A 13,555-nucleotide genomic window follows, 5' to 3' on the forward strand; every position below is an offset into this window, starting at 1 on the left:
AAGGTTTTTAACACTATAGCACCACATATATTTAGTCTAGTATCATATTTGTTTCACTCTGTGTGGCTTTATAAAAATAAGGTGAGATTACTGCACACCAATCACTTTCACACCCAATCACAAAAGCACTAACAGTTGCATTTATTTGAGTGTGCAGACAAGGTTGTTAGTCGTCATGCTGAAAAAAAGAAACAGTCAACACATACCAGCTAATTTTTGTTTTTCAAACTAATTATGGCGTACACAATATACATATGGGAAAAGCGCATTTAGTCCAGAAAAACACAAAGGACAAACTTCAACATACAATAGTCATTTTTAATAACAACAATAAAGAAGAAAGTATAAACCCTGTCAATCTAACATTTTAATTTGCCTGTAAGGTGCACCTCTGGTATCAAGAGACTAAATGATACTGGGGAAAGACTGGTACAGTAGGTCTGTCGGCTGTGGCGATCGAAGAATGAGACAATCACAGGACATGTTCATGATGGCAAATGCACTGAAATGTTTCCTATAAAATCAGTAAGAGAAAATGTCCATAAAACACAAAGTCAGTGTGGAAACAGCACAAGTGTTCATTGAATGAGACCAACTCCATAACAAGAAGGGGGACAAATATGAAATTCAAGTATCAAAATAACTAAGACACTGACGAGCTGAAAAGGTAAATTACAAAGGTAGTAAAAATCATGAGAAGAGAAACACTGACAAAATCAACAATACATTAGGCAACAATTTTTTTAAGGCAGATGATTTAAAAAAAAAAAAAAACTAAATAGAAACTAGGCATCTTCTTCATTCCAAGTTAAATACAAGCCTAGAAACTAACTTACAAGGAGATTTGTTGTACAAAATAACTATGCCTGACTCGGAAACTAAGCACTTAAGTTTGACTTGTCTTCTGACGTCTGAGTGAGAAAGAGTTCGTGTGGACAGCGGTGGAGTTGTGCTCTATATTTTTGGTCTTCTTCACAGTGAGGTTTGTCAGGGCTTGTAAGGCTGGTGCACCAAGATTGGCAAGTCACTCTCAGCCTATTGTCTGGCATGAAATCTAAATGGTTGGCACACGTCTGTGCACAGCATGGGGAAGGCAGGGTAGCTAGTTTCATCCGCTAACGATTGCCTTTCATGGCCTCCTTGGCTGCCAGGATGAGAGGTGTGAGACTGGAGAGGGGCTTCGCCAGCTTCAGGAACGGATGCTGCACACCAGATCCACAAAGAGACGAGAAGGAAGGGGAAAGAGGGAACCAGTCAATCAGATGCACATTTAATTAAAACTCAAGTGTTCAATAAAAAATAAATCTTAATAACAGGAAGAATTTTTAACCTGCAACAGCTCTTTGCCTCCGCCTCTTTTTTCTACATCCATTTCCAAGCAACGGTTGAGGAAATCTCTGAAGACCGGAGACAGCTTCTCTGGGTTCTGAAGCTCGGGCGTGCCGTTCGTGGCAATCAGGTATAACGCCTGCCAAGGGGAAGAGGGGAGAGATAAAGGAACACCAAGAACTGTGAAATCAAGGTTCAGGGAATAACTCACTTGCAGCAAGTGAATAAAGTCAAACTGGTAAAGTGGGAACATTTTAAAAGTCTGATTTTAATTGATATGAAAGTATTTCACAATAATTGTCTAACCCAGTATTCACACCACCACCATAAAGTCTTTTCCCCTTGTATAGCCCTTAATGACAGCTGAGTTAACTGACTTTATAAAAACCATACAAGGTGGGTGACACCATGTAACTGGTCTACAGATTAAATTGTTGGCCCAGGATTGTCTAATTCATAAGTGTGTTCACACAGAAGAGGAAGTTTAATCTGAGAATCAACATTGTATATTGGTCAAATTCATGTGTGTGTAAACATACTTGGCCAATAAAAATAATAAACAGTGTTCCTGAATTCTTTGTAAGTAAACTTTTAATCTTCTAACATTTGCTCACGGTGCAGGTGATTCAACTTGGGAGAGCTTTGCATCAAAATGTTGGAGGTGAACATGTAAATAAGACAAAAATAAAAAGAGAGTTAAATAACCAAGAGGATTTAAAATGGTCGCACTCACGCGCAGTGGGTTCTCGTTCAGGTAGGGAGGCTCTCCTTCAACCATCTCAATGGCCATAATACCCAGTGACCAAATGTCTACTTTAGGCCCATAAGCCTTTCTGGTCACCACCTCAGGAGCCATCCAGTACGGCGTGCCTACCATGGTGCTGCGTTTGCTCTGCTCTGGAGTGATCTGAGCACAGAAGCCAAAATCGGCTGTCGAGGAGATGAAGAAGAGTGAATAAATATTAACAGTGAAATGACACAGCAATCGGAGTTTAACAGGCTGCCCCTGATGACATACGTAAAGGACTTACTCAGCTTGACAGAGCCATCCATCCCGAGCAGCACGTTGTCACTTTTAATGTCTCTGTGGATGACCTGATTCGCATGCAGGAAATCCAAGGCTTGTAAACACTGCAGATACAGATACAAATGGGAAGAGACAAGGAAAAGTTGTTGAGGTTTTTTTTGCCTCTAACTTTCACATAAAGTAGGATTTGATTTCTTCCATATGGCTGTCAAGAGTGCAGCGTACCTCTCGGCAGACAGCAGCTATTTGGGCCTCATCCATGCAGGTCTCTGTAACCACATCGGTCAAGGAGCCACCAGCCAGGTACTCCATCACCACAAACAGCTCCTCCCCCATCAGGAAACTAACACACACACACACACACACACAGGTCAATCCATGCTTGTGTGTCCTTTTTTAAAATTTGTTATAGTATCATTGGATGCTCTACTCTCACTTTTTTCAAGAGCTGTCTGGGTGTAACTTTACTTTCAGTCTTACCTGTCTAAAAAGTTGACAATGTTGGGGTTTTTCAACTCCTTCATCACCAGAATCTCATTGATGATCAGCTCCTTCTTCGGCTGCTTTTGTAGGTTGATCTGTTTAATGGCGACCTGTAAAAAGGCACGAAGAGAGAAGAGACGAATGATGATGAATTACTTCTTCTCAGGGGATTGTTAGTATAGTATTTTCATATGTAATATTCCTAATCTTCTCTTGCTCTTTGTCATGACTGCTCTCTTTTCTTAATGTAAAGCATTTAAAGCAAGACAACATAAGTTTTGAAAGAAGACATAACACATTCTTGGTTATATGATGGCTATTTCTAACTAATGTACGCTAATGTTAGTTAACTTTAAATAGATATTGCTGCATAACTAACAGCACTGGGTCAGTTTGCTAACTTGATTACTCTTCTTTATTTGTGTTTCTGGGGGCAGCTGTTCAGGAAAGGTTACATAGTCTCACTTTAAAGCTGTATTTCTTGTAGAAATATGCGTTTCATGTAGCAATTGTTACGCAATGAGCGCCACTTCTATGCTCTGCTGTGTCCCTGGTTAGTCTTTCTCCACAACTCATCTATTAGTCATTCTTTACCTCCTGTCCTGTGGCAACATCAATGGCTGTGAAAACTGTTCCTGATGCCCTGTGACAAGAGTGAGATGAGCAATGCACATTTGAACAAACAGTTCACTCAAATTAGTCTGCATATGTATTATGCACAGGTGTGACATGGTGCTTTTTTGTATATTACTAACTGAAAAACTAAAATAAGATAATAAGAATCTACTACGATCGGTCTCATAGGATAGTTGGGATCATGTTGAGGTTTCTGGCTCCATAAGGCTGACACTGAAGACGCTCGAAAACATGTAATGTTGACACACAAAAAAAGAGAGAAAGAAAATATATATAAAGTAATATTACATGGAATGGTGGATCTGCACTCACCCCTGACCAATTTTTTCATATCTGGTGTACTTCTTCTTGGGATCTCCAATGCTGACTATGGTTCCTGTAAGCCAGATAACAATCACATATGGAAAGGAAACAGGTGGGATTTCAACAGCTGTATTGTTCAGGAAACAGATTTGTAAGATTAATGATATATTAATTATTTACTCAGTTTGTCCATGATTTCCTCATCCGACATCTTGCCCTTCTTTTTCTGTCTGTCTGCAGCCTTGGAGGCAGTGTCTCCATCTACACATGTGCTTGGAGCAGGGATGGGGTCAATAACAGAGCGCGTATACACCTGTACAACACAACAAACAAGAGGCAATCAAATAAATTCATTATTCTTAAATGCACAAAGAGTGCATCAGAATGTGAAATATGAATAACTGATTTTACAGACAATCATTTTGCTGTCAAGGCTACTTAGGGTAGGTGACTTACGCTCTTTGTGTGTTCTGGTCTTGGTGCCACAACAGGAGGAGGAGCTTCATCATCGTCATCATCATCAATGTCTTTGATATTCGGAGAAGAGGGTTCAGAGCCTTTTTTGACAGGCTAATTTAGAGTAAAAGAAAAGGTTGTTTATAAGAAAAAACATTGGGCTAATTAAACAGCATGTGTTTTGTAACTGAGCACTGAGTACTTACAGACTGAGGCCCTGGGGTGAATGCATCTTTTTCTGATAATGAAAAAACACAACAAAGAGAAAACTAGAATTACTGGGAGCGGCGGTGCCTCAATCGGTGGAGTGCCCGCCCCATGTGCAAGGCTTAGTCCTTCTAGGTGTGGCCCCAGGTTTGACTCCAGCCTGGGGCAGCATATTGTCCCCTCTCTCTCTTGCTCTCTCTCTCAATTCCTACTTCTCTCTGTCCTATACAAATAAACCCTAAAAAATATCTTTAAAAAGAAACTAGAATTACGGGCCTGTGGTTGTATGCCTCCGCCAACCAGTGAAGTTGCAGTTTACATCCCTGTCCAGTCCTGTCCTTTGTCCAGACTCATAATATCCACTATATTGTCAATGGTTTTAGGACACCCCTCAGAATCATTGAATTCAGTTGTTCCAATCACTTCTATGGCCACAGGTGTATAAAATCAAGCACCTAGGCATGCAGACTGCCTCTACAAACATTTGTGAAAGAATGGGTCGCTCTCAGGAGCTCAGTGAATTCAAGCGTGGTATTGTGATAGGTTGCCACTTGTGCAATAAGTCATTTTTTAAGCTTCGACAGTTATTAAGCAATTGTAGAATTATTAAACACCATAACTTCTACACTACTGCTGTCAGTCCATTCATGAAATTTCCTCACTACTAAAAATTCCACAGTCAACTGTTAGTGGTATTATAACAAAGTGGAAGCAATGGGAACAACGGAAACTCTATATTAAACCCTACGGATTAACATCATTTATGTATATGTAAGGCGAGCCAAAACTTTGGCAATATAATGTAGGTAGTGAATACTTGGAATTTAATAAAAAAGTATAAGTTTCCAGTGAATACACATTGTTGAACTGATTAAAAAGGTGGGATAAGCAATTCTCTACAAATCCAATGCCATGAAAAATGATGTGTGAAATTTTGTCATAGTTGCCACATCAGTTCTTGAGTTATGGCCATAACCATGGCCATAAGTGTCACCAATTAAATGTCCAACCAACTGTGAAATATGGTTATCAAATCTTGAATTATGGGCAGGAAACATCACTGCAGATCCATCTCACCCCAGACAAAACCTGTTCCAATTTCTCCACTCTGGTAGGCACTACACCAACAGACTCAGGAACAGTTTCTTCCCACAAGCCATCACTCTGACAATTCCTGTGCAATAACCCAGTAACTCTGCCTCTAATCGGCCACCTGTTTACTGGCTACCACTCATCATTTATTCAATATTGTCTATTTCAGAGCTGTTCATACTGTCATATTGTATACTGTATACCAAATCCACCTACCTCAAGTACATAACACCTGCACATAATACTTATTTATTCCAGCATCCTTTGCACTGTGCTCCTTCACACTGTGTACATGTATGCTTGTATGTGCACCTGTATATCACATCCACCTCCGACATGTACATAATAATAATAACAACAACAACAAAAATAATGGTAATAATTTACTCCTGCATCCTTTGCACTCTGCTCATTGCACTATTGTCTCAATCTGTCTATTTCTGTTTTTGATATAGTATATATATATATATATATATATATATATATATATATATATATATATGTTCTCTATACTGTAGCCTGTGTTAGATTTTATGAAAGCATTACTGTTATTGTATTATTCTATAAGTAAGCACATCGTGAGCATTGTACAATCGAGAGTCAAATTCCTCGCATGTGTACACATACCTGGCAATAAACAAAATTGATTGATTGACTGATTCTAACAGTTACCGTCACTTTTGACCACTAAACTCCAATCAATTCATTATTGAGTCCAAGTGGACGTTTGTGCCAATTTTGAGATCTTGTGTTTGGACAGACAACCAGATAAAATAATGCCGCCGGCCACTGCTTTGGCCACTGCACAAAAGATGTTTTAAAGTAATTCCTCTTTATGAGAAAATAAAAATGTTATCTATTTGAACACTAAAAGGAAAAAAATCATTTTAGGCAATAATTAACTTGTACTTACAAACACAGTGGAGTAGTTTATTTATATTTTTCAGGGCTAAACCTAGCAACTTTACATGACCAATTCCGTCCACTGGAAGAATTTAATATCTTGATATAAGTTCACAATACCCTGCAGGTAACTTAACAAACTTCACAATTTAACTTCAAGTCTCACCAGAAGATGAAAAGCTGAGGTACTTCTGACGGCCGTTGCCCGTGGAGTCATAGAACTTGAGAACGTCGAGCACAGCCTGCGGGTTTTTCTTCTGCTCTGACTTGGTGATGTTTGAGGTCTGGAGTAGTCGAGCCCATTGTTCTGGCATACCCTGCGTATGACAAAGATGACATAGTGTCAAACTGGTGCAGTGTGATGGAAATGTGTGTATTGGTTAACAGTCAAGTGTCAAAAAGCTTGGGGAAAATGTGCATTGGAAACTTACAGTGAACTCCCCTGTGACAGCATCAAACCCAACATGTATGGTGTGTTCAAAATCTGAAGGTGGTGAGATCTCTGGTCGTTCTTTGTCTCGATCTTTCTTTCTACCACCTGAGAGTAAACAAAACCGTCTTGAAATGACGCATAACACATCAGTGCTTACACCAATCACAAACACAAGAATAACTTTCAAGTTAAATATTTTTCTACCAAACTCTTCATCGCACCTTTTTCAGCCCCCGAGAAGATTGAGATGATCTTGTTGCGAGGTTTTCTCTCCTCTGGCACAGATGGCAGCGGTTTAGAGCTGTGGTTGGCTGAGAGTGAGTCTTTGCCAGAGCCGGTGCTAAAGATGGTACTGCTCATTCTGACCGGAGGGGCAGGGGGTTTATCCTCAGGGTCTCCGTTATCACACATCGCTATAGGTTGTTGTGAGCCTCACAGGGCTAAGAGGGCGGGGGTGGGGGTGGGGGGCACACAGGATGAGGATGGACAGGGTGGCAAACACAGAGGGAGCCAGGCAGCGCTCACATCAGCATGAGGCACGGGTGTGCTCATGCACTATGGGAGGATGTGCGGAAAGTGACAGCAAAAGTGAAAATGAAGCACCAATTGGTTCCTGTAAGAAAACATTCATAAGACCATAAACATACTGTAATAAGGTTATAAATACAGCAGAATTTGGTGAATAATAATCATGGAGCTTTCAACTGAAAATCTAATGATACTGCAATTGAAGTCAAAGAGTACATGAACATTGGGGGTGGTATTAGTGTTTTATCAATGGGGAAAAACCTATTAGTTGGGCCACAATAGCGTGGGGCAGAGAGAAACCCAACACACCGTTTGAAACGTCTATTATCTCAGTATTCAGGCAACAATTAATATTAAGAATTGTTACTACCCGAAGTACAAATAAACAGCCCATAGTGACTGAATTGAAAGATGATTTTAGGAACAAACTAAGCTAATTATTTGGCAATATCTAACTAATAATAAGGGTGAGAGTAGAGACTGTATCATTTAAAGTTAATTTAATGGAGAGACTGTGACCACAGGGACTACAGCTTATTTTATACAACTTATTCCCCTACCTAAAACCTTTGTATTAGTCTGAGAAATATTGAGCATAGAAGAGAAGTGGTTTCTTCTTTGTGTCCAAACCCATGACTGGGGAAGAATAAAAGAGCAGCCCAGATGAGGATAATGAAAGCATAATGGAAGTTGCTCTTCTCCTAGTGCACTTCGTACAGAAATGAAAAGCTGACACTTCATTGCTTGTCCATTATTTCCCCATATTCCGGCATTTCTGTGTGTTCAAAAATGCCCTTCAAATGAGTAACAGGGGCGGCTAGCAAGCTAACGTTAGCATTAGGTTAACTAGCTACTTGGCCAACAAGTGTGCTAGTGTAAGCTAACGTTAGCATGACAAGCTATACTAACACTTGCAACCTTACGAGATCCGCGTTAAGCTTTCAGCGAACGCAAAGTAGTCTGACAACAAAAGTTATAGGATTTCTCCCGATAAATTAACATAGCCAGAAGCTGGTTTGGACAACACAACAGAGACTGCAAAGTAACAAACTATCCGGTACCAGTCTGCTTAATTTGCAGGCTAACGGAAAGGACGCAGGGGCAGCAGAGCTCACCGGAGGCTCCACAGCAGCTAAACTTGAACAGAACTTGACTCCCGGCCGATCCTCGACGGTTTGGAAAACGTTTGTAAATCCGTTAAAAGTACTTCCTCTGTTACACGGGGCCTTGGTAGTAAGCAACGCGTACAAATAACTTAAAAAAACGTGACTACAACTATTTACAGTGCAACTTTTCTTCTATCTTTTTCGACCCTTGGATAATTCCGTTATGGCGAAGGGGAAGCGGAACTACCGACCCAGCCCTAGCCTATTCAATAAATGTTTCAAGTGAATGGTGTGTGAAGTGTGTCTGCTATCTTATACACAAATTACAACCTGTATGCACAACTGTACCGCTAATGCTGGAAATGTTTTTAACCACTGGGAATACAAAAAGCAAGAAACATGTTCAAACTTAAGAAACTGGATGTTATAAGGTGAATTAGGTACAAACACATTTTTTGGTAATGTAGTTCAACATTTATAGTATGTAAGGAGGAAACTGATTAAACACTTTCCATCTGCTACACACTAAAAGCTGAGCAATTCCTGGAGGCTGGACTGCGATATTCTTTATGTTAAATCATGCCAACCGTGGTATTTAAAAGATTTGGAATCATGATGCATTTTTATTGTCTAAATCATAACAATACTGTGGCAGATGTAATACAATATGGTCTGATAAATAGGTGTGGCATCCAGATCAATGTTACATCAACTACACAATTTAACAGGTGATTTGCCATCCCCAAATATATATATATGGTATGTAAACTGTAACCCCTAACACCCAGTTTCCTTTAATCTCCCCTTTGGATAGTTTTAAGACACCTGATTCCATACTGAGTATATATACAGTAGCTCACAAAAGTGTGTACACCCCTCACATTTTAGTAAATATTTGATTATATCTTTTTATGTGACAACACTGAAGAAGTGAAGAAGTGACACTTGCTACATTGTAAAGTAGTGAGAGTACAGCTTGTATAACAGTGTAAATTTGCTGTCCCCTCAAAATGACACATCACACACACCTACACCTCAAGTAAACACCCCGGCTTGCCCCCACTCTCTCTGGCCCCCCATTTTGCTCCATTTTCTCCATCAGCAGTATGTTTCATAAAGTCTGAAAAGTCCTAAGACTATGAACTTGTCTTTTTTCCGTATATTTCCACCCGCGATCCGCTATCACGGCAGCAGGTGAGCTGCACATCGGCTTATTAATGATGTAGCCTATAAAAAAAGTGAAACCAACATCTGCGCTCTGTGTGTTCACTGTTTGGTCTGTGCCTAAAATATCCACCACGACTTGTAACGTAAGTTAATAGTCTACCAATTTTTTTTATGGAGTGAAGTCGAAGATGACTGCTGCCCCCACCGTGCGTGCACACGACCGCGCACCTGATGACATTGTCCATCCCAATGTTGCATTGTAGACATCGTCCAGTGGAAATTCACCCAACCCTATTAGAGACTTTGCGCACCTCCACACGTGCACTCAGCTTCTTTGGTCGACCGTGGCGAGGCCTGTTTTGAGTGGAACCTGTCATGTTGAGTCGAGTTTTCCATTACCAGTGCAACTCGCCTTGCCTCGACTCGGTTTGGCCGTGCTCCGATAGTATCCAGAGATAGTACCCCTCAATGTAGCTGGTCGTCATAGCGACGCTACACAACTGCCGTGACTTAAGGTTCAATGCGACACACACACCAGCGATCCACACAGCTTTCCCTTTATTTAAGTTAAAACATTTCAACATTACTCAGAATGTAAAGACAGATAAGCGGTAAGAAAACCTTCCACCTTCTGCCGTTGTTGCTGCAGCGGTCTGTGTGACAGTAGGACCAGAGGGTCTGTGAGCGGGCGGCTGGCCGGCCCTTCGGAGCTCCTCAACTCTGCGTTACTGCGTTTCACAGAGTAACTTGATAACTAGAGTAATCTGATTACTGCGTTTCACATAGAGTAACCTGGTAACATGAGAGTAATCTGATAACTAGAGAGTAATCTGATTACACCGTTTCAGCGGTGTAAATAAAAGTGAAATATCCAAACCCTAAACTAAACACATGCTGTTTTTATAGCTGCACCATTAAATTAATGGAAATATTTAAGATGTCTGGCACCTCATTTTATACACATTTCCAAATGATTCAGCCTGACATGTGAGGTATCTTTGGAAACTTAGGGATTGCCACTAGAATCTGAAATAACTTGAACAATGTGTGATTGCACAATAGATGAGGCCAGACTGAAGAGGCCGAAGAAGGTAGTCTAATTACAGTGATGTGTATTTTCCATATCATTTAGCTTTGCTGTTCTGTAGCTGACCATGACCTCTGACCTCCTCCTGGGTTTGAGCGGAAAAAAACATCCACAAAGGTAAAAGAAAGTCACTTTAACACATTTGTTTTTACACCAATCTTATACATCAATTTACATATTGTTCTCAATCTATATTCTGTATTATACAGAATGTCAAAATAAAAGACCTCATAAAAGGAAGTACGATAGAGCTGAATATCAGACAAGTACTTTTAACCACCGTAGTTTTATGACCCTGCAATTATACTATCCAATCTGATATTTTTGACAAAACACTTATAACACAGTAGGGCAAACATCATTGACAACACAAAATAGGAAATGTCTTCAGTACAAGACAAAAAAGGCCTTTGATATTTTATATTGTACTTTGATCCTAGTGATGCCAGAATGATCCAGGTATCAGGATGATTTCATGACCAGGACTTGTTTAACATAAGATATGTTGACTATCACTGTTTAAATGATTCGATGTTTCCACATGTATTTAGACAGTGTCATACAGCAGATCATTGTGACTAAAAGAGTTCCACTGCATACAGGCATCACCAAAGACCCATCACCAACTGGAAACTGGAAACCCATGGGGCTTTGCTCCTGCGGGATACAAGATATGTTTTTGAGTGATAAAAGAAAAGGAACAATAGACAATTAGCATCATCAGAAGTTGGATGTATTTTTTTCACTTAAGATTTTGACCAGCTCTATAGAGAACCACCTGCTGCTGCTGCTGAAGTTTAACCCACGGACATGTGCTTGAATTGTCATGAGTACAGGGGGCATCCACAACAGTATGAGGAACCAAGATATTAAGCTGAGTACCTAGACAGAAGAAGGAAGTTTAGATTAAGACAAGCAATCACTTAATTTTCATCCTGTGTTCCTGACAATCAAAACCAACCATATAGGTTATTGGTATATTCACTCAATTAAAAGCGAAAATATATATTTAACAAAATGTATTGAAAAGCATTTTGATTTAATTTCTCTCAATCAATCTTGATCAAAAGGATCATCAGGTATTTTAACTTCCCTTTGCAGTTATCTGAATTGGCCCCCGAATCCCTGTATCAGCCAAGGCTGTCAAAAATATCGAAGGACATTGTGAAGGAGCTAAAATGTTGGTTTCCCAGCAGGAAACAGGTATATGATAAACATTTCTGGTTAAATGTAAATGTAAATGCTCCGTACTTGTATAGTGCCTTTCTAGTCTTTTCGACCACTCAAAGCGCTTTTACACTACATCTGCATTCACCAGTCACACACATTCATACACTGAGCCTAAGTGCTCAAACAGAAACTACACTACACTCACTCATACACTGGCGGAATAGCCGCCAGGGGCAAATCGGGGTTCAGTATCTTGCCCAAGGACACTTCGACACGCAACCAGGGGGAGCCAGGGATTGAACCGCCGACCTTGATTAACGGCCAACCCGCTCTATCTCCTGAGCCACAGCCGCCCCAATGTGTTTACTTGTTTCTGAGAAGAGAGCTGTCCATGACTCCAGAATAAAGATGATCCACTCACATTTTTCAGTCCGCAGCAGCAGCTCTGGAGGTTCTATGTCAACAGACGTTAACATTTTCCCATCAAATGAAGGCTTGTGGTAGCGGCCGTGTATGGGAATTGTTACTTTTAGCACTCTGGGAGTTCTGGGAGGTCCATCAGGTGTGGGATACACATAGGTGACAAATCCAGAAGTTTTGTGAGCAGGCACCTCTAGGTCGATGGTTGAATCTAGTAATATCTTACAGAGGTGAATACATAAATAATTAATACATCCATTGTGTAGATGCGGTTTGTAATATTTTTTTTCACAAATGTGCCTGTTTTTCGGCAAAGTGTCCATCTTACCTGCCAATCATTTTGATCATTCAGGGATGCAAGTTGGTATGGATCAATGTAGACGCCTCTGGGCCATCTATGAACCAGCAAAACCCTGAGCCCGCTGAGCACATCAGTGCTGAGCTCAACAGTGGTTACAACCTCCCTAAACACAGGAGAAATCATTTACTCATTCCACTCACAAGGAGCCTTGGAGATGGGTTTTGTTCCATGTTTTAAAATACACCAAAAACAGTACCTGTGGAAACCCTTTTTGCTGACCTCCACTGAAACTAATGAGGATTCAAGCAACTGCTTCAGAGGACCACACTGGTTTTCATTCTTCTCATCTATTGGTCAAGACCAGAACAGACTGTAATACATTTATGGCCGACTTAATTATTTATATTGTTAGTTCTGATAACGTCAAAGTATCCCTATCCTGCCAGAAACTTTACCAAAATTAAGTTAAAAGTTTGGGTGACACACGAAACTAATCAGGGATTTAAATTCACAGGGCTTTATTGGCATGGGAAACAGACGTGTACATCTCATAGACTGTATGGTACATCGCCAACCCACGTGGGAAATAAAAACATGTAAATAAACAGAAAAAGTTAGATTTTGCTAACTTTATCTGTCAGAATCTGCTTTAGAAAGGTCCAACAATATGCCTTACCCTTTTTGATCAAACAATGACATGTCGATAGACAAGCCAACGCAGAGACCAGTACCAAATACATCAAAGCTATAATGGTGAACTACAAAACGTTTTATTTACAGCATAAGTATTCTGTTTATTTAGCTACAACGGAAATAATTGGTGCTCTTTTCAATTGTTTACGGAAAAGGATATTGAAGGACCCTTTTGTATTTTTCGGGAAGCTGTGACAGTGCCTGACTAGAAAGA

At 40.2% G+C, this 13,555-nt stretch overlaps 2 protein-coding genes across 5 annotated transcripts; both read right to left on the reverse strand.

Annotated features, from left to right (window-relative positions):
- Nucleotides 1-117: 117 nt before the first annotated feature.
- pak2b (p21 protein (Cdc42/Rac)-activated kinase 2b) lies at nt 118-8,756 on the reverse strand. 4 transcript variants are annotated; one of them, XM_038716458.1, is made up of 15 exons: nt 8,513-8,756; nt 7,091-7,424; nt 6,868-6,974; nt 6,603-6,753; nt 4,441-4,472; nt 4,235-4,348; nt 3,959-4,091; nt 3,788-3,851; nt 3,434-3,482; nt 2,837-2,949; nt 2,582-2,699; nt 2,361-2,460; nt 2,063-2,259; nt 1,331-1,468; nt 118-1,202 (listed from the first exon to the last, which is right to left on the reverse strand). In XM_038716458.1, exons 2-15 carry the CDS (start codon nt 7,278-7,280, stop codon nt 1,116-1,118), a joined length of 1,593 nt encoding a protein of 530 aa, XP_038572386.1. In that variant the 5' UTR covers nt 7,281-7,424; nt 8,513-8,756; the 3' UTR covers nt 118-1,115. The 4 variants fall into 4 exon arrangements, with proteins under 4 accessions (XP_038572386.1, XP_038572383.1, XP_038572384.1 ...); XM_038716455.1 differs by having other exon boundaries at nt 7,091-7,482; XM_038716456.1 differs by lacking the exon at nt 8,513-8,756 and adding an exon at nt 8,459-8,480 and having other exon boundaries at nt 7,091-7,482.
- Nucleotides 8,757-10,875: 2,119 nt separating this feature from the next.
- pigx (phosphatidylinositol glycan anchor biosynthesis, class X) lies at nt 10,876-13,492 on the reverse strand. The gene is made up of 6 exons (XM_038716463.1): nt 13,325-13,492; nt 12,905-12,995; nt 12,676-12,811; nt 12,349-12,568; nt 11,536-11,639; nt 10,876-11,414 (listed from the first exon to the last, which is right to left on the reverse strand). Exons 1-6 carry the CDS (start codon nt 13,386-13,388, stop codon nt 11,277-11,279), a joined length of 753 nt encoding a protein of 250 aa, XP_038572391.1. The 5' UTR covers nt 13,389-13,492; the 3' UTR covers nt 10,876-11,276.
- Between the last annotated feature and the right edge of the window lie 63 nt (nt 13,493-13,555).

This window comes from Micropterus salmoides, unplaced genomic scaffold (assembly GCF_014851395.1).
Source record: "Micropterus salmoides isolate LMB-PRFRI ecotype aquatic unplaced genomic scaffold, ASM1485139v1 Ms_hic_scaffold_13, whole genome shotgun sequence".
In the NCBI taxonomy this organism is placed as follows: Eukaryota; Metazoa; Chordata; class Actinopteri; order Centrarchiformes; family Centrarchidae; genus Micropterus; species Micropterus salmoides.

Bases quoted from the DNA above. Each gene is read 5' to 3' on its own strand.
- pak2b (XM_038716458.1), bottom strand. From the start codon at position 7,280: ATGTGTGATAACGGAGACCCTGAGGATAAACCCCCTGCCCCTCCGGTC. The intron at 2,461-2,581 runs GTACGCTGCACT...CTGTATCTGCAG, and splicing joins TAGCTGCTGTCTGCCGAGAG to TGTTTACAAGCCTTGGATTT. The intron at 2,260-2,360 runs GTAAGTCCTTTA...TCTCCTCGACAG, and splicing joins GGATGGCTCTGTCAAGCTGA to CCGATTTTGGCTTCTGTGCT.
- pigx (XM_038716463.1), bottom strand. From the start codon at position 13,388: ATGTATTTGGTACTGGTCTCTGCGTTGGCTTGTCTATCGACATGTCAT. The intron at 12,996-13,324 runs GTAAGGCATATT...CTTGACCAATAG, and splicing joins TCATTGTTTGATCAAAAAGG to ATGAGAAGAATGAAAACCAG. The intron at 12,569-12,675 runs GTAAGATGGACA...CACCTCTGTAAG, and splicing joins ATGATCAAAATGATTGGCAG to ATATTACTAGATTCAACCAT.